This window comes from Canis aureus, chromosome 7, assembly GCF_053574225.1.
Source record: "Canis aureus isolate CA01 chromosome 7, VMU_Caureus_v.1.0, whole genome shotgun sequence".
Classification (NCBI taxonomy): domain Eukaryota; kingdom Metazoa; phylum Chordata; class Mammalia; order Carnivora; family Canidae; genus Canis; species Canis aureus.
Window position 1 is genome coordinate 38,199,793 of NC_135617.1, and position 20,414 is coordinate 38,220,206.

The 20,414-nt window shown below is 35.1% G+C and overlaps 1 protein-coding gene across 46 annotated transcripts in view; it reads right to left on the minus strand.

The window, feature by feature from the left end:
- The window catches only part of RIMS1 (regulating synaptic membrane exocytosis 1), a 477,109-nt gene that overhangs the window by 272,800 nt on the left and 183,895 nt on the right, over window positions 1-20,414 (minus strand). For 44 of the 46 annotated variants that reach the window (XM_077903404.1, XM_077903447.1, XM_077903445.1 and 41 more), the window contains 2 exons: window positions 2,803-3,016; window positions 542-553 (listed from right to left, as the gene is read on the minus strand). In XM_077903404.1, coding sequence (XP_077759530.1) covers window positions 542-553; window positions 2,803-3,016 — 226 coding nt within the window. The remainder of the gene's footprint in view (window positions 1-541; window positions 554-2,802; window positions 3,017-20,414) is intronic. The other 2 variants (XM_077903403.1, XM_077903405.1) reach the window with 2 other exon arrangements.

Below are 20,414 nucleotides of genomic sequence, written 5' to 3' on the forward strand. Positions count from 1 at the left end.
GGGCAAAATGTGATTCAGTAGGACAACTCTGCCACTTGTGTTCCATAGAAAAATCATTTTATTTTGAGCTTTTGATTTTAATTTGACCTATTCTTGGCACTAAACCAGTATATTCAATTTCTTCTGCAATAAAATTTCAAATCACCTGCCTATGCATCTACTGAGTGCTGAGAAAGGTACAACCTATTGGAGTTTGTTTTTCCAATGAGTTTATTCCATATTGCAGATGGAATCATCATCAAAACTCAGAAAGCTAAGAGGACAAATTGGTTCACAATGACTTAAGTTATAAATGACTTAAAACATCACTGTTCCCATGAACTCAAACTACCCATACTTTACCTATTAATATAAAGCTCTGTAATGCCCCTAGATGTTCATTTTATTTATTTGTTTTCCATGAGAACAGGGGATGAGCTTTTCCTAGCACATACTTTCTTTGTGAAATTATAGTGACTAGCAAGACTAGGTGAAACATTCACTTAATAAAGTTCACAACATTATAATAACAAATGATAAAAAAGAAAGCATGGATTCTAACCACTTTGTCCTCCTTTGGGAAAGCATCCAAGGAAGCAGAGCAAAAAGAGAGGAAAAAGAAGAAGAGAAAAATAAAAATAAGGCATATATAATAAATAGATTTAAAGAGAACAATCATGTATTATTTTAAACTGTTAAAACACAGTTATTTTAAAAAGTAAATGTTTACTCTGCCCCAAAGTATTCATTGTTCAAGCTTTCATTGAAAATGAATACATACAGATCCTGTATATATAAGAAGATACAAAAATTGAGTACTATAATTTCCAAAATTTTTAGAACTTGGATTATTACACGTATATTTAAAACATTATTCAGAAAGAAATCTTAATTACTATTAATATTATTATGTGAATATATTTTTGATTAAATATTAAAGCAGTGCTTTCTTTTATTTTGTTCGTCTGAATATTTTTTGCAAATGGGATGAGTTTAGTAAAGACAGATTGACCACATTAGGCTTGGATGTCTACTCCAAAGCAGAGTACCTCTTAGCTCAATTTCTTTTAAATATGAGTTTAACCCAAGTAATTGTAATATATCAATAGTTAACTGTATTGTCAACTTTCCTCAAACCTATAAGTAGAAAGTTAAAAACATTCAACAACGTAAGTTCTCTGTCAGTAGTTACACTCTGCTGATTTGCACACTACTACTTATTGCCCATACCTTTCGAATTGGACAGTACCCCTATACCAAATGGTTTGTTAAATACTTTGACTATCATGCCCAGGTCTCATCTGTGAGAATTCATTTCAAACCAGTGCACTTAAGAACACTAAAGAAGGGATAATTAACAAACAGGTCTTGTGCACCTTTTTATGTGCCAGGTGGTATTTTAACCCAAAGTTGTTTTAAAAAGCTTTAACATAACATATGAAAATTAACTAAAGAACTTTTAGGAGGAAAACTTATTTGTTAATCAGAATAGCACCTAAAGAAAAATTAAATAAATATCATAAAGACCTAGATTTTAATTATCATAATAATCATATACAGTAATTATTATTATCAGTTTCATAGATAAAGAAGCTGTTGTTCAGAGAAGTTAATTATCTTCCCAAGGCCACGAAGATAACAGTGGGCTCACCTTAACATACACGATAGATCTATTTTACTGAATATCTTAATTCCACTGGAAGAGATTTTTAGAATACCCTACTTGCAATTCAAATACACTACCAATGAATACAATGGTGATAGGGAGGTTGATTTTGATTTTGACTATGATTTTCTCAATTAGGAAAATATCAAAAGCACTTACAGCTTCCACATTATTTTTAAATATAACTTTGTACTATGTTAAATTGCGTATGTAATTAAATAATATAGGAAATAACTTAGGGAAATACTGGGAATTCTTCAGGTACATGATAATCTTAACTGTTCTGTACTACATTGCAGATCTATATCAAAGAAAACTCACCCAGACATCCCTATAAATAATTTTACTGTACTATGATATGGATTATAATAAAGTACATTAAAATGTATTCTAAATTATTAGAATTTATTTAGAACTTCATCAATAATCATACTTAAGAGGACTAAATATGATTGTGTATATTTAAAGCACTGGCTTACCAGAAGACCAGCTCTTATTTAATTAAGCCAAACAAGGAAACTTCATTGGATTAAACTAAATAGAGAAGTAAATAGAGAAGAAAATAGTGCAAAAATCCCCTCAATTTAAAAGAGTATGTTTTGACATACTCTTTAAATATCCAAATAATTTCCATTAGAGAAACTTAGCACTACATTACTTTACTATGACAATAAATAGGAAATTACTCTCACAGAAGCTCATCATTGCTTCATACATATTATCTTGGTTTAATTTTAATGCCATGCAGTTTACCTTATATTTTACTTTCATTCAATCTGAAGCAGTTGCAGAAATGAAACTTTTTTTTTTCATTTTACAAGAAGAACTGGGCATAATTACTTGCAAGAGTTTTATAATTCATGATACTAAATATATATTTACTACCTTCCTCAGAAAATTTACTCCCACAGATAACCTGTGGGTTTTGAATGGGAATTGTTTATTGAGATACATATGGAAAATACCTTTTTATGAATTGTTTTCATCACTGCTCCACTACTAGGAACCTCATGAAAAACAGAAAATGGGGACGGGGAACATGAACGTCTACATTTATTCCCAGGTGTGCTTTCTAACATGCATGTGTTTTCTGCTTGGGAGGTGCACTGCTTTTCCCTCTGCACTCAGAGTGCCTTGCACACTCAGGGAACACTCACGTTGTTGGATCGCAGAGACACGCGGCCTCCACAGCGAGCACAGAACTTGGTGCGGCAGTAGGAGCAGAGATGGCCACACCCATCAGCAAACTTTGTCTTATGACAGATTCCGCAAGTCGGAGCATCATCTTTGTGCTCTCCCTGGTAACGTCGTGCTTCTTCCCCTATTTTTCTCACTTGTTCTTTATAGCTTTCAAATTGTTGATGCAATCTCCTGGGCAAAACAGAAAATGGTAGCAAACTAAGTAAATGATGGAAGACAAAAAACAAAAGCAATTTTTCCTAACAGAACAGTGGTATAGCTATTTGAACTAAATCAAAACATACAAGGCATTTTTGCCACTAATCTTACCTCCAACAGTAAAAAATGTATTTGCGTGTGTTCCATTGGTTCCAACTGTGCTTACCAGCAATGAACCATATATAAATAGACTCTATATAATCACTGTTTTGATCACAACAGTGGGATTCATGTATCCACTCTATGCCTCCGCTTCTTTGAAACATGTGGCTTTCAAAGTATTTGGACTGGGGAACTCAACAATTTACAATTATACTCATGTATGTATACAACTGACGCAAAAGTTATACAAAATCCTTAGTCTAACTATATGTGATGTACTCTGGCATATTCTATCTCATTCTATTTTAAGTTTAATAGTGATTACTAATAAAAAAAAAAAAAAAAACTTTGTCGTAGCAACTTGATTCCATGGCCCACTATTTGAGCATGATGTATACTTGGAAAAATACTGTTTTAAATTACAATGCTATGCTTCTGTCTTCCACAGAATATCTTCCTTTACTCCTCTCCTTGGAGATTATTTATATATTCAGTGTCTGATTTCATACAGTATACAAAATGTTACCTTATACATTATAATTGAGCTCACTAGTCTTTCCACATCACATGAAAAGTTCTAATCTAGGGGATCCCTGGGTGGCTCAGCTGTTTTGTGCCTGCTTTTGGCCCAAGGCATGATCCTGGAGACCCGAGATCGAGTCCCACATTGGGCTCCCTGCATGGAGCCTGCTTCTCCCTCTGCCTGTGTCTCTGCCTCTCTCTCTATCTGTGTCTCTCATGAATAAATAAATAAAGTCTGAAAAAAAAAGAGTCCTAAACTATACCTTGCTAATATTCAGATTTTTACATACTCCAACTTTCCTTGATCTCTTTCAGGTTATATGTATGAGAGCTACTACCACTCTATTTAACGCATGCAACCAAAATTGTTGAGATAAACCATTTCCCATAAGAATGATCACACTTAATATGATTCAAGTCTCTTCCTCTCCCCATCAGCCCAAATCCCCCAATCTTAGATTGCTACAAATAAAAACTGTTTGCTGTTCTATACAGAATACTATGACATTCAGTGAATCCCCCAGTAAAAGAATGCCTTAGTTTTGTAAATGAGAACTGAAAGAGTTGTCCCAGGCCTAACCAACAGTATTGGCTATTATGACAAAGGAGAAACCCCTGGGAAATTCATCTGAGCACCCAAGTGAGCATGCTGGATGTGACTATTTCCTTGGACACAGAGTACGCACACATGCTATAGTTAATATAGGCAGTTAGCTTGATTCTCTACACCTAAGATAACTGTGGGAACTGGTACTCCCTGGAAACTGAATCACGAAAGTTAACTGTTAGGACTGTAGTGTTTGAAGTACTGAGATTTCATTCTATTTTCCTTTTAATGTCAACACCTCTTGAACAGAATTTTAACGATTACTTTAAACATTTTGAATTCTCTCTCCTGCTTTGCCAACTGACACTTTTTCTATTTAATTCCCATAATTAAAGCAATCATACTTGCTCTTGGAAATAAAGTAGTTTAGAATCTGAAGCCCTTCTCGACTTAAAGGCTAGCCAATTTCAGTTCCTAGAAAGAAATAGTGATCAAGCATATCTGATTGACTTGAAGAGTGAAGTTATTTCATACATTAAATTTTTTATTCCTTAAGCACCATTAATCTAGGCTCAAGTTGGTAGAAAACAACCATGGACATCTATTATTTCAAAAGTAACCTTACAAAATAGCATTGGAAATCTTAAGACTTCTATTAAAGAAAATAATTATTAAGGAGTGGGAACAAGGAAATACCTCCAATCAAAGAAACAGATATAAACTCTAAGCACAGAGAGAGTGCATGAATAAATATTGTGAAAACCAGCAAATCAAATTTATTTAAGTAAATATAAATGAGAAAGCCAGGCTAAGGAAAAAGTTTCCCTATAAACTTACTTTGTAATATAGTATATGATTTAGTATGGGTGTTGGCAGACTTAATATTTCTGCCACACCATAAATATGTTAGACTTTGGGCTGTATAGTCTCTTTTGCAACTACTCAACTCTATTGTAGCATGAAAGTATCATAGATAATATGTAAATAATAAGCATAATAAATGTGGCTCTATGTTCCAATAAAACTTTATTACCAAAACAGACAGTAGGCCAGATTGGGCCTGTGGACCAGTTTGTCAGCTCTAGATTTAGCATATGCTCTATACTGAAGGATAATTATTTAAAAATCCATTTTTTTTTTTAAATTCAAACATAGAGGGGGCAGGCACCTGGGTGGCTCAGTGGTTGAGACTTTGGCTCAGGTCATGATCCCAGAGTCCTAGGATCAAGTACCGCATCTGGCTCCCTGTGGGGAGCCTGCTTCTCCCTCTGTCTATGTCTCTGCCGCTCTTCACTGCATCTCTCATGAATAAATAAATCAAATCTTTTTTAAAAAAATTCAAACATAGAAGACTTTTATCCATCCTATAGGGCCCAATCAAAAAGAGCCTTTTATATAATACATACATGCAGGGCACTGACCACTGAGATGAAAACTTGCTCTGTGATGATCACATAGCATTTTATTTGGTCACTTACAGTATATATTTAATTGTATACTATTAGTATTTCTATATATGACATCTTTCCTCTACCAAACAGTCAAAAGTATTAAAAATGCAGAGTTTACCAAGAAAGTTAAGATATAGACCCTCTGGGTAGTAGTCAATACATACTTGCTAACTGGAAAAGTCATATACAAATATTTTTTCTTAGTCCATTTTGAGAAAAAACAAGTTCATACAGAGAATCATATATCCTGAAAAAAACTTAAAACTGCCATCAAACACTGAAAATACCAGATAGGATATCTAAAAGAACTTTTAATTATTGAGTTGGGGAAGAAGTATGAAGATCCACAAAGGAGAAAAATAAAATAGGAGAGTGGCCCTGAAGAGACCACTGCCTTTGTGACAATGCTGAGGTTCTGGGACCAAGAACATAACTTTTAACTTTCATACAAGTGAGCAAAATCATGTTGTAGTTAGGTACCCACCAAAAATAATTGAAATGGAGTGTGTGATTGCCAAACTGGTAGAGGGAAAAACACGGAACAAGAAAACAGTCAACCCATAGAGGACAGGAGTTGAAACAAACACACACAAAGCCGGACAGTTATAAATTATGGCACACAATGGTAGAAATAATCCAATACCTCAGGAGCCACACAGTACATGTAACGTAATGGACTGCAGCATCATTAAAAGACAAAAGCCAACATGTTAGATTTTTAAAGATTTAGCTAAATGAAGTTTAGAAGAGATATAACTAAACTGTAAAGGATATTTAAAAGAAAAGAATGAAAAATAATACATCCCCATAAAAGAATAAGGAAAACAACAACAACAACAAAACTGGGATCATATTTATGGCAAAAGGCATTACTAAAGATAAAAAGGTATTTTAAAAAGTATTAATTTCATTTCGTACAAGACAATTCTAAACCTAATTGCATATAATAACGTATAAAGCCAAAAAATGATAAAACTACTAAAGTAAAGAAATCCACCTTCATAGTATACTTTTATAAATCTGTCTCTCTCTGTAATTGACAGGCCAGACAAAAAATAAATGATAGAGTATATTTAGATATTATTAACAACTTTGCATATTTATATGTATACGTCTTTTCCAGTAGAATAAAATTGTTAAGCTTATTGAGTACAGTACTTATTCATACATATTTATTGTGCTCAGTGGAAGAAGACTTTTTTTGCATACAGATATGAAATTTTTCAAGCTCTGGACCTCAAAACTGAAAATGTTTTCTTTCTTAAGCTGAGCAGTGGGTGCATATTGTATGTTTTATTCTTTGTCTTTATATTTTACATTTATGTTATACAATATGCTTTTGCATGTATGAAGTATTTCATATTTTAAAAAAGGAAAAAATCAGTTCTATCTCATCAAATATCATTAAATAACAAATGAGTGCTATAAAGAATTGGAGAAAAACAATATATATGAGACAACATTGAAATCTACAATAGAGCTCACCATTTATGCCTAATTAATTTAAAGAAGAAATGCATATGTTTAAATATATGATAACTTTATGAAGTAAATTCCAATCTTATTGATGAGGAAACTAATTTTTGTAGAGGGCTGTGTTTTTCCTTCCCACCTGAATATATCATGAAAATTCGCATACTTCAGGTCTTACCTGAGCCCATATAAAGCATGACACTTGCAAATGAAATGTTTCTGAATGCAGGACAGTTTATTATCAGGAAACGTCACATTGTGATTATGACTGGTTGATGGTACATGACCAGAAGCTCACTATGGAAAAACATAAAGCTATGCTGATGAAATCAGGCCATGAAACTTCCATAGACCTGTTATTTCTGCTCACTAATAGTTTCATTTAGTTTTCAACTCCTGTACAGTATTTATTCCCAAACTCTCTTTTCTCAAACTGCTTCAAGCTACTGGGTTCTCCTAAAAGACTCAAAATACTATTTTGGTGATTTATGAACTCAGTGTCAATTCCCAACTGAACAAATGCTTGTGCAGCTTAGGCTATGGGGTTTCCCAGGACACGACAGGTGAGCAGGCAGCAACATGTCCTTCTCCACTAGTCCATGGCAAGAAGGTTGGTAAGATAAGGCTTCTCAATTGAGGTATGACACTGAGGTCTCTAGGTTCTCACTTTCTCCATGGGACATTTTAGGGGAGAAGTTTTCTTCCAGTCTCTCTTCCAGTTGGAAGAAAAACAGCCTTCAGAGTAGTTTGTAAGGATGGCAAATGCCAGGGGACAGTGTTCTTCTCCTAGAGAGATGTACCTAAGGGGCCTGGGGCAGCTCTTTGACAAGTGTTTGCTCCACAGCTCATAAGGCCATCCACACAAGCATCACTCACATCCTCCTAGAAGCTATCCCTTGGTGGCCTGTTCATATCTGTATACTCCTCTCATATATATTTAAAACTCCTTCCTGGTTTTGGCAGCAATCCATGTTTACACTACTTGTTTGGACATTCCCACAGGGAGAGAATTATTTTTGTCATAGGCTTCTTCCTCTCTTTACAGGTAGGACTCCCTTATTCCTCACTGAAGGAAAAAGTCCAACCAAAGTACCTATAGACCCCTCTAATTTATTTCCCACTGTGTTCCTTTTTTATCAGCAGACACTATAAAAGAAAAAAAGGAAGGAGAAAAAGCAGAGAGGAAAGGAGGGAAGGAGGAAGGTATGACATTTATTATTCTCACTTCTTCAAAATCTACTTACTCTGTAAGCTTCTGCAACGATCTTCTAAGCTGTCGGTTAAAAATCAAGCTTAATTCCCTTTTCTCAATTTGTATTCCCCTTATGTTATTCTGATATCTCACTCTGTCAAGATGTTGTCCTCATAATAAATTTTGCTTTTGGAATCAGGATATTAGTAGTGAAACCATAAACAGCATATTTACTTTTCGTATCTGATGTTTTAATGCCTTAATCCATATCAAATATGTGACAGTGTTCTATTATGAATAATAAATGGAGATACATATTTTATTATACAGTATTATAAATGCCAGTAAATGTTAGTAATGCAGGACTGCAAATGTAAAATTTTTTTGTGAAATTTATTTGTATATTTAAGAATTTTAGAATTAACACAATATCCTTATTGATTAGTAAGGTTGACAATATATATGATCACAAATCTCAGATTTAAATTATCTAGACAGAAAATGGAGTGTTATAAAATATGTAATATTATAAAAAGAAAAGCATTGGTACAAAAACTTTGGCTTTCTCCCAGGATGCGACTTTTTCCTTCGTTGTGTCACTGTAATAATCATTGCACTATTCTAACACCTGTGTACTCAACTCAAGAAATTCCAAGATTCTAGTTGTAAACAAGCTGTTCAGTGATTAATGGCATATTTGAAAGAAATAAAGATGAATGCCTAAAAATCTAAATATCATTCTTTAAATGTCTAAAAACATCATTCTGTAAGGGCAAAATAATTTAAACAGAAAATTATTGACATTCTTCTCTATTAATAAGGATTTGTTGATCACTTACTATAAATAAGGTACACAGCAAGTTGCTAAATGACCAGTAATGATAGAATGCAAAGAAATCTTTGTAATTGGCATAGTTCCTCATTTATTTATATTTTGTATTTTTCTTTCCTCCATCCCCAAAATGGCCAGAAGCTAGGAGACAAACCACCTTTCTTCCTGGCTTTTCTTTTCAAAGTCTACACTAGATTTGCCTAGAATAAGAGGGGTTTGGAAGCTAGTGTTTTGCAATTTCAAGAGCCTAAGTGGCAGGCAGGCAGGAAGATATGAGCTTTCCCTAAAATGAAGGAGGGGCAGAGACTGGGTAATTTAAGCACAGCACTCTAAAATGAGAATTACTTTGGGATGTGCATACAATGGTGAGAAGGCATGGGTACTGAAAAACAGTAAGAATGGCTTCCATGTTCCTTCCCAACCTTGGCACAGGACACATAAAACAGAGCATAATATAGGCTCCATGAAGTTAGTGACATGGAGACTAAAGCCAGGAGAGCTCTTCTGAAAATGTTAGATTGTTGGGATCCCTGGGTGGCGCAGCGGTTTGGCGCCTGCCTTTGGCCCAGGGCGCGATCCTGGAGACCCGGGATCGAATCCCACATCGGGCTCCCGGTGCATGGAGCCTGCTTCTCCCTCTGCCTGTGTCTCTGCCTCTCTCTCTCTCTCTGTGACTATCATGAATAAATAAATAAAATCTTTAAAAAAAATGTTAGATTGTTTAAGTGTCTCCAATAGACCTGGGGATGTCCAGGAGAAAGACCTGACAATGAATGAAATGTTTAATTTCATTAAACATTTTGCTAGCCAATAGGTTGGAGGCTTGCTTTAAAAGATTTTGACACCATACTCTACTGTCAAAAAATTCACACTAACCTCAACTCTAAAGCACAGTTCTTTATTCCAGTAAAGGTACAGCCTACTTAGGAAGTAAGTTATATGTAAACATAAATTAACAGTTTATGGCAACATATACCAAGTGACTATTATGGAACATATACCATTCCAAGGAATGGAAGTAAAGTGTTCCACAGAGAGTAACCATTCTGGGTAAAATAATCAGGGAGATTTCTTTGGTGTAGCTAGTAAAAAAACATTTCCCTAGGTGATTTACAACTTGGACTATTCCTGAATACTAAAAGTATGGCATTTGGTAATGTTAATAGAAGTACTCCAGCAAAGACATAGGAAAGCCAGGTGTAGGGCCTAACGTAATTTGATCACAAACAACACAATTGTGAATGTTCTCAAACTTCTCAAAAATGTAAGCTGAAATTAAATTCTCTTTTAGAGTCTTTATATATCGGCAAATAAGTACCCACTTTAATGTTCTAATGAATGACAGTCTAGTAATCACACATAACTGACTGTGAAGACATATGTGCGGTTAAAAAAAATGGTTTCTTGGTCTCAAAACACAGTTGTCCCCTTTTTAATGAAATCATCTCTCTGATTCTACTCTATAACAGAAGAGCAGTAAAATTCCACTGCATTCCAGTGGTGACTAAATTTTTGTAATGATGCTTGGAAATAATAGTCCCTTATATTAGAGTTGAGTTGGAAATCACATCACAGCCTTTTAAGCAACAATATCAAGTTATGGAATTTGGTGCTATAAAATTGTTGGAAGGGGGATCGAAGTGAGTTCTTAGCCTGATCTTCAGGAATCACTCTTAAAACAAAAGCATAAACCAGTGACTCAAAGTTCCTTTTTTTTTATTTTTTTATTTTTTATTTTTTTTATTTTTTATTTTTTTGACTCAAAGTTCCTTGATCAGGATGTTGCAGGATCAGAAAGCCACTGCCCATATTGCTGGTGTTAGAATCCTACCATGTCAGCTCATCCATTCTGATCTGAAAACCACCACCACAGCAGCTCTGAGCCTGCCAGAGAGGCCAGCAAAATGGTTGTCCTGCATGCTGCCCTGGCTCTCCATTTAATTCAGTTTCAATTCAGGTCTCATACAAGTACATCTGACTGGTGGAACCTAAATCACATCAGGAAATCAAGCTGCAAGAGAATCTGTGAAATTTAGTTTTGAGATTCCTGGCTTCTTCATAAACTCCCTAGAGACAGTTGTTAGAATCAGTCTTCCACTTCAGCTACAATCCTCTGATTAAGTGAGCAATACCTGTGTCGGAGATTTCCTACCATATTTTCTTCTCTTAATTCATGTACTGAACACACACTTAGTGAACACTCTGGGGAGCATTTTGCCTCCACCAGGAAATTTCTTTTGATAAATGCAGTCCCCTAAAAAAGTTATGTCCACATATATGTAGCTGTCCAGTCCATTGCATCTAGTAAAAAAGCAAACCAAAGTAAAATTCAGACTCACATACAAGACACATATACAAACAAACCAAAAACTCTTTTTGTAGTGATTAGATGCCTAGCACAAATCTACCACCTGTGGTGAAGGCTCTCATTATTCTTCACTTGGGTTGTTTTGTCAACTTTTTAACTAGGCTCTGGCCAGCAGATTTCCTCACTCTAGTTCATTTTCATATGGTCTGAATGATCAAAGTGATCATAACACAGTAAATCGATTATGTCAATCCACTGCTAAAATAGCATCCATAAGATATAGTCCAGTTCCTCATCCTGGGGTGATTCTCCCTTTGTTACCACTTACCTATCTATCAGCATCTCTTACAAAAGCTTCTCATATATTGTGCATCTAAAATTGTAGATTGTCCATTCATCTTTCGTTGGACACCGAGGCTCCTTCCACAGTTTGGCTATCGTGGCCATTGCTGCTATAAACATCGGGGTGCAGGTGTCCCGGCGTTTCATTGCATTTGTATCTTTGGGGTAAATCCCCAACAGTGCAATTGCTGGGTCGTAGGGCAGGTCTATTTTTAACTCTTTGAGGAACCTCCACACAGTTTTCCAGAGTGGCTGCACCAGTTCACATTCCCACCAACAGTGTAAGAGGGTTCCCTTTTCTCCGCATCCTCTCCAACATTTGTTGTTTCCTGCCTTGTTAATTTGCCCCATTCTCACTGGTGTGAGGTGGTATCTCATTGTGGTTTTGATTTGTATTTCCCTGATGGCCAGTGATGCAGAGCATTTTCTCATATGCATGTTGGCCATGTCTATGTCTTCCTCTGTGAGATTTCTGTTCATGTCTTTTGCCCATTTCATGATTGGATTGTTTCTTTGGTGTTGAGTTTAATAAGTTCTTTATAGATCTTGGAAACTAGCCCTTGATCTGATATGTCATTTGCAAATATCTTCTCCCATTCTGTAGGTTGTCTTTGAGTTTTGTTGACTGTATCCTTTGCTGTGCAAAAGCTTCTTATCTTGATGAAGTCCCAATAGTTCATTTTTGCTTTTGTTTCTTTTGCCTTCGTGGATGTATCTTGCAAGAAGTTACTATGGCCGAGTTCAAAAAGGGTGTTGCCTGTGTTCTTCTCTAGGATTTTGATGGAATCTTGTCTCACATTTAGATCTTTCATCCATTTTGAGTTTATCTTGGTGTATGGTGAAAGAGAGTGGTCTAGTTTCATTCTTCTGCATGTGGATGTCCAATTTTCCCAGCACCATTTATTGAAGAGACTGTCTTTCTTCCAATGGATAGTCTTTCCTCCTTTATCGAATATTAGTTGACCATAAAGTTCAGGGTCAACTTCTGGATTCTCTATTCTGTTCCACTGATCTATGTGTCTGTTTTTGTGCCAGTACCACACTGTCTTGATGACCACAGCTTTGTAGTACAACCTGAAATCTGGCATTGTGATGCCCCCAGCTATGGTTTTCTTTTTTAAAATTCCCCTGGCTATTCAGGGTCTTTTCTGATTCCACACAAATCTTAAAATAATTTGTTCTAACTCTCTGAAGAAAGTCCATGGTATTTTGATAGGGATTGCATTAAACGTGTATATTGCCCTCGGTAACATTGACATTTTCACAATGTTAATTCTGCCAATCCATGAGCATGGAATATTTTTCCATCTCTTTGTGTCTTCCTCAATTTCTTTCAGAAGATGTGGTTTATGTATACAATGGAATATTACTCAGCTATTAGAAATGACAAATACCCACCATTTGCTTCAACGTGGATGGAACTGGAAGGTATTATGCTGAGTGAAGTAAGTCAGTCGGAGAAGGACAAACATTATATGTTCTCATTCATTTGGGGAATATAAATAATAGTGAAAGGGAATATAAGGGAAGGGAGAAGAAATGTGTGGGAAATATCAGAAAGGGAGACAGAACGTAAAGACTGCTAACTCTGGGAAACGAACTAGGGGTGGTAGAAGGGGAGGAGGGTGGGGGGTGGGAGTGAATGGGTGACGGGCACTGGGGATTATTCAGTATGTTAGTAAGTTGAACACCAATAAAAAATAAATTAAAAAAAATAAAATTGTAGATTGTATAAAACACAGTTCTCATTAGACTTAAAAACATCAATTTGACAAATATTTATTGAGCTCCAAGTGTACAACAGACACTGCCTGAGTCGCTAGGGGGTACAAAGAAAACAACATACATAACATAAGAGGATACTGAGTTTTACTTATTTTATTACTTTATTGGAGGCTTTTTGATAAATGTCAGAAAATGGTCTTTTTGTGGGTCTTTTTGTGGGATCATGTGCCCACATTAGAGATTTTTTTTTCTTTTCAAAGCCTAATGTAATTTGATCACAAACATAAAACTTGATTTGTTTTAACAAAATGTAACTTTCTAGGCCCTACGCACAAAATTAAGGAAGGTTTATGATTTGCTATTAATGGCTAAATAGTTTTTTGTTGTTTAGAGGAACAAGTAATCTTGGTTAAATTGTGTCAATATATTTTTGTGGTTTTTCAAATTATATTGTACGTATGTTCTTATTTTATTTTTTAAATATTTTATTTATTTATTTATTTATTTATTTATTTATTTATTTATTTATTTGAGAGAGAGAGCACAATCAGGGGGAGCTGCAGGCAGAGGGAAAGGGAGACCCAGGCTCCCCATTGAGCAGGGAGCCAGGTGTAGGGCTCTATCCCAGAACCCTGGGATCATGACCTGAGCTGAAGACAAACTCTTAACTGACTGAGCCACCCAGATGTCCCACATTTATTTTTATTTTAAATATTAGTTGTTTACAGATTTGTGACGTATATATGAAATATTCTTCAAAAGGAACTGATTGTAATTGCAAATTTGTGTGATATAGGTGAAATCACTTTTACAACAGTGTGTTTTTTCTTTTCAGCCTTGAACTTCCTAATGCAACTTGAACTCTTACCAAGTATTATAGAACTTTAAATTATCAGAAATTTGTTCATCTAAATTTACTTAAGCTAATTTTTCACTTAACACCAATCTGTAGGAATATAACATGCTATTTCTCCATATGACCATGTTAGCTTTCTTTGAAATGTCACTTTTGTTTTCTCTTTCAAACCTTGTGAATTATTCCTGAAATTTAAGAAACCTAGTTGTATAAGCTTGAAACCTAAGCCCCCTACTTCTTTGCTCAGACTTGGGGTTCACTAATTTGGAATCATTCAAACTCCATTCTCAGAATGAGAAAATATAAAGATTCCAAAACCCAATTTTAAATGGAAATATTTTGGAAAATAAAAGACGCAGGAGGAGAGACTTTGAAAATGATTGTGTACAAGTTTCTCGTTTATAAAATTTAGAATCATTATTATAAGGTTGTAAAACTGGTTTGTGATAATTAGATCCTCTATTTTCAACTTTCTACTATATTTTCCTACCTTCAGAATACTCATTTGAATATGGCTAAAGGAATTAAAAGTTGACTTGTGAAGGATGTCTCCTTGCTATTCTTAAACTGTATAAAAATTATTGAAGGGGCTTTGTTAAAATGCAAGTTCTTGGACTGACAGGGCTTCTGATTCAGTAGATATGGGATAAATTCCAGGACCCTGACTTTTTATTTTTATTTTTTTAAAGATTTTATTTATTTATTCATGAGAGACACAGGCAGAGACACAGGCAGAGGGAGATGCAGACTCCATGCAGGGAGCCCGATGTAGGACTCGATCCTGGGACTCCAGGATCATGCCGTGAGCCAAAGGCAGACGCTTAACAGCTGAGCCACCCAGGTGTCTCTGGACCCTGACTTTTTAAAGGTCAATCCAGGTGATCCTGGTGCAGATCATCTGGGGACTATGGTACAGTAGACATTACTGAAAATAAAGGCATTTTTTTCCATACATCTTCCATCATGCTTGATAAAATTACTCTTCATCACATAATTAAATTTTAATCATAAGTGTAAAACCTGAGAGAAATCTATATAAAAATATGCAGAAAATTTAAAATATTGCCATATAACTTAATTTGATATCCACCATTTAAAAAAACTTAACAATATTATGAATTACAAATATATACATATAAGTATTTGTAGGTTTCTTAAGTGAACATAATAGGAATGAGGGGCAGGGAGGGATAAATAAATGAAGCAAAGAGGATTTTTAGGGCAGTGAAACAACTCTGTATGATACTACAATGGTGGATACATGCCATTATACATTTGTCCAAATCCACAGAATGTGCAACACCAAGAGTGAACTCCAAAGTAAACTATGGACTTTGGGTGATAATGATGTGTCAGTGTAGGTTCATCAATTGTAGCAGCACATGTGCCACACTGGTGGAGGTTGCTGATAAAGGGAGAGGCTATGCATGTTTAGGGGCAGGGTCATATAAGAAATCCCTGTAATTATGAGGAAATCTTCCTGGGACATCTGGATGGCTCAGCAGTTGAGTGTCTGCCTTTGGCCCAGGGCATGATCCCGGGATGCTGGATCAAGTCCCACATTGGGCTCCTTGCGGAGAGCCTGCTTCTCCCTCTATGTCTCTGCCTCTCTCTCTCTCTGTGTCTCTCATAAATAAATAAAATATTTTTAAAAAGAGGAAATCTTCCTCTTAATTGTTCCGTAAACCTAAAACTGCTCTAAAAATAAAATCTATAAAAATTTTTGCCATAAAAGGCTATAATAAAACATACTGAATATACAAAAACGTTATATTTATAAATATTATATATTTCGTAAACATTTCATTAATTCAGAAATTTATCTCAGATACTACTGAATAATGTTTTAAATTACTACAGTTGAAAATATGTTCCAGTTTCTGTCTAAAACCATTATTAGTCTGTAGTTTAGCAGTATACTTTCTACTTATTACAAATGTCCAGCAGATGGCACTAAAGATTTTAATTTTTATACTGAGTTCTTAGATAGTTATTTAAACTATTTTCTTTAAAATATCTAATGTTCTAAATAAAATTGGTTGAATCAGCAGGGGGATATAACTTATTAGAAAAATGTGTTTTCAGAGGTAGCTGTAAAAGAACAAAAAAGAAATTTATAAAGTGGTGCAACTTCTGCTCTTTGGTGGAGGACCCTCATTCTATGTGGGTCTTTAAAAATTATATATTAGGGACACCTGAGTGGCTCAGCAGTTGAGTGTCTGCCTCAACAGACAGTGAGTGACAGCCTAACAGTGTCTGCCTGTTAGGCTCAGGGTGTGATCCAGGGGTCCAGGGATTGAGTCCTGCATCAGGCTCCCTACAGAGAGCCGGCTTCTTCCTCTGCCTGTGTCTCTGCCTCTCTCATGAATAAATAAAATCTTAAAAAAGAAAAAAGAATAAAAAATTACATATAAAAGGTTTTGTCAGATATTTTATTTTTTTATTTTGTCTTCCAGTTAGCACTGTTAAAGATGTAGTTCATCCAATCAGCATCCAACAGTGTTCTGAAAGCACTGAGAGATGACACTTAGGAAAAATAAGAGCATAGCTGATGATTAGCTCTTAGTGTTTTATAGCCTGTTACTTCAGTCAAGCATTTATTTTTAATTCCGTTTTCAATTTACCATAGGAGGCCACTTCTGAGTAAGCATTAAAGGAAGACATTTCAGGACACAGAGGACCACTAGCACACATTTAAATTTTTGCTCCACTTCATCTCCCAAAATGCACCTTCACTGTGCTCCTGGGTTCTGTGAGACACTGCATGTGTAGAAGTTTTGTGTGTTAGGCGTTGATATATTGCTTCTAAATTATGGAATAGTAGCACTGCTTTCTAATATTTGAGATCTATCAGAGGTCTAAAATTGAAAATCTGGCACAAGAGGGAATCATTTTCATACCTGACAAGCAGGTTATCTCGTTCACAGCACAGTTCAAGAGAAGAAAATCAAGTGAAAAGAACAGAAACTATAAAGTAGCAGATTAAATAGTATTGAAATTTTAGAAAGAAGTGAAGTCAGTTTTTAAGAAAATAATCTAATAGTTAATGTTGATACTATCTGCATCATAAATATGTAATTGATCAATATTAAATACATCTAATTATATTCCACGTGTACTTTTCCAGGATGTGTCATTTGATCATGTTAATTGACCTAGGGATGGGCAATTTCAAAGAAAGTGGTGTCTACATGATATAGCCAAAGCATTAGGTACTCAATTCATGCCTATACAACATGCTATAAACCTTATTTTCACCAGACTTGTTATGTATTATTACTGTGGGGAAGGGAAAAAATCAAACCAACTTCATTTCACAATTGCTTTTTGGAAGGGGTTAAATACAAAAATTTAAGTGCATGACTATGAAGAAATTATTTAAACTCTATTCTTCAGTTACCTCATTTACAAATTGGTGATAATAATAGCAACTTCATAGGATTGGGGGTGGGGAGTTCGTTGAGATGATCAATGTGAAGTGCTTAGTATAGTGTCTAGCACATGGTAAAAGCTCAATAAATGTCAGCTATTATTATATGTACACATAGATAATATATGAGAAAATAAAGCACTTTGCTTTTAAATTTCTGAGTACACTTAGCTGATAACTTTGAGAAGCAGCTATAACTGTCAGGATTTCCAGGCATATAGGTATCAGTATGAGCTACTTAGATCATCTATCAATTGACCAGTGATAAAGAGATAAAAGGTCATCCTTACAAGATAGAAGAGAGAAAGGTGAGCCTGCTGATATAATTTGTTTTGTGGAAAGTCCAGGAGATATGCTCACTAGGGAGAATACACATAATTTTGTCTGAATGTTTTGTCAGCTTTTTAAAATGGTCATTGCTAACTCATACAAAAAGAAAGAAAAAAAGGAGATTCTAAAATCTTTTTAAAAAGACTAATATCATTAGGCTATATATGTATTCTAAATACTCTGAAATGGTGGAAGAATGAATGATATATAGAAAAATTCTAATATGTCAAAAAGTCGTTTCTTTTTACTTCTAATATCTAATAAATTTATGCACGTTGAATGTATTCTCATTAGTGAGTTAACCAACTTTTACTGCTTATTCATTTGAATGATGAAATATAATCTGGGAGGTGGTGGCTAAAGGGGACCTTTCTGTGTAACTTGGACAAAAGATCACTATCTTACACTTGTAATATTTGATCAGAATAATTCCTTTAGGTATGCCTGGGTTGCTCACTGGGTTAAGCATCTGCCTTTGGTTCAGGTCGTGATCCCAGGATGCTGGGATCGAGTGCCACATCAGGCTCCTTGCTCAGAGGGGAGCCTGCTTCTCCTTCTGCCTGCCGCTCTCCCTGCTTGTGCTCTGTCACATAAATAAATAAAATCTTTTTAAAAAAAATATGAACAGTCCCATGAAGCTCTGTAAGATGCTCTGTTTCCCAGAAATCACAGAGCCATAAGGGGGAAATGAGAAGTGTAATGTTCCATAATTTGCAGGCATCTAACAACTCTGCCTCCATGGACAGAACCTTTGGTTGGTCAAGCTTAGTGATTACCCATCTCAGCTACCAGGCTCTCTATGATACCACCAGTATCATCCCTGTCTTGTCTGATCAAAGGTGCTATCTCATCTACTTCTCCCTAGAGAGGAGTTAATGAAGACATGTCAATTCTCTTCTAGGTAGAGTAAGGAAATGTATTACTAGCTTCTTGCCCCCAGGAAGTAAGAGTACTAACATATTTCTTTGGTTTTGGATTTAATCCACATACATAGCAATACTTGAGAAGTCAGCAGAGCCCAAGGGTTCTGGGGCCAAATATTCTTTCCTGGGATCTTCCTTTTACTAACCTTGTGGGCTGGCAAGTTAACACCCTAATACTCTACTTTTTTCATCTCTGAAATAGAGATGATAATACCAACCTACTTACAGGATTGTTGTGGGGATTAAAATAGCTAATATATGTAAAGCACTTAGAGAGGTGTGGATGTTACCAAGTACTCTATAAAACGTTAGCTATTTTTTTATAATGTACAGAGAAAATAGTGAAAGAAAATCAGATAAAGCATCTGTTTTTGTTCTGTGCCATCTAACATTATTTAATGGATTGCAATATGTAAGTAGGATTTAGAATTATGAAATAAAGTGTCTAGGTTGAGTTCAGATTTTTAAAAGCAGCTCCAGAAAATATCCTACTTTTAAAGCCTGAATTAAATATCTGAGGACTAAGAAATGTATTCCACAAAGGTTTCCTCTTTTTCATTTTTTTAAAAGCAGAGAAATACAAGCTTCCTGAATTTTACTTGCACAGTATAGTGAATTAGTCAGCCATCATTAGGTACAGTATTTTCTAAGCCATTCTGGAATGCATTTCAAGACAAGTGACAAGATGTAATTTCCTTCCCATTATATTTGCTAATGGTGACATCTGTTTTCATCCCTTAATTAAAATACATTGTTAATATGCATTTGAGACCCAACTATCATCTAAATAATATAACAGGTGTTGTAAATAACTGAAGTTCTTTTATGCCCATGAAAGGGAGATCATAAAGCAGATAATTCAAATGGCTTTGCAAATATACAAGCTAAATTTCCAGAAAATATAAGACTTTTTAATTTATACAAATGTATTTGCACTCTATATCTCTTGCCTGTGACCCAGAACCCCTACCACTATTTAATCAACTCCAGACAACATCTTCTACCCTTACCAGCCACTGCCTGAGAATAATCAAGTCTATTTTTAAAACTTACCATCTTATGTTATATTTAGATACTAAAAATGTCTCACAATCAGCTTTCACTAATCATAGTGCGCACAAAGATAGAAATAGTCCATTTACCTTTTCTAATATTGCATTATCTATGAAAAACTTTGAATAATATCAAGGCACTTTAAATCTAAACTGCATTTAATTCAATAGAATATTCTAGAACCCCGGACAGAAAATGTTGCAGTTTTTGTCATTGTAATGATCCATCAAAGCTCGATCTGATTCTAGTTCAATAATCTGATAAATTTTGAAGCAGTTGGTCAAA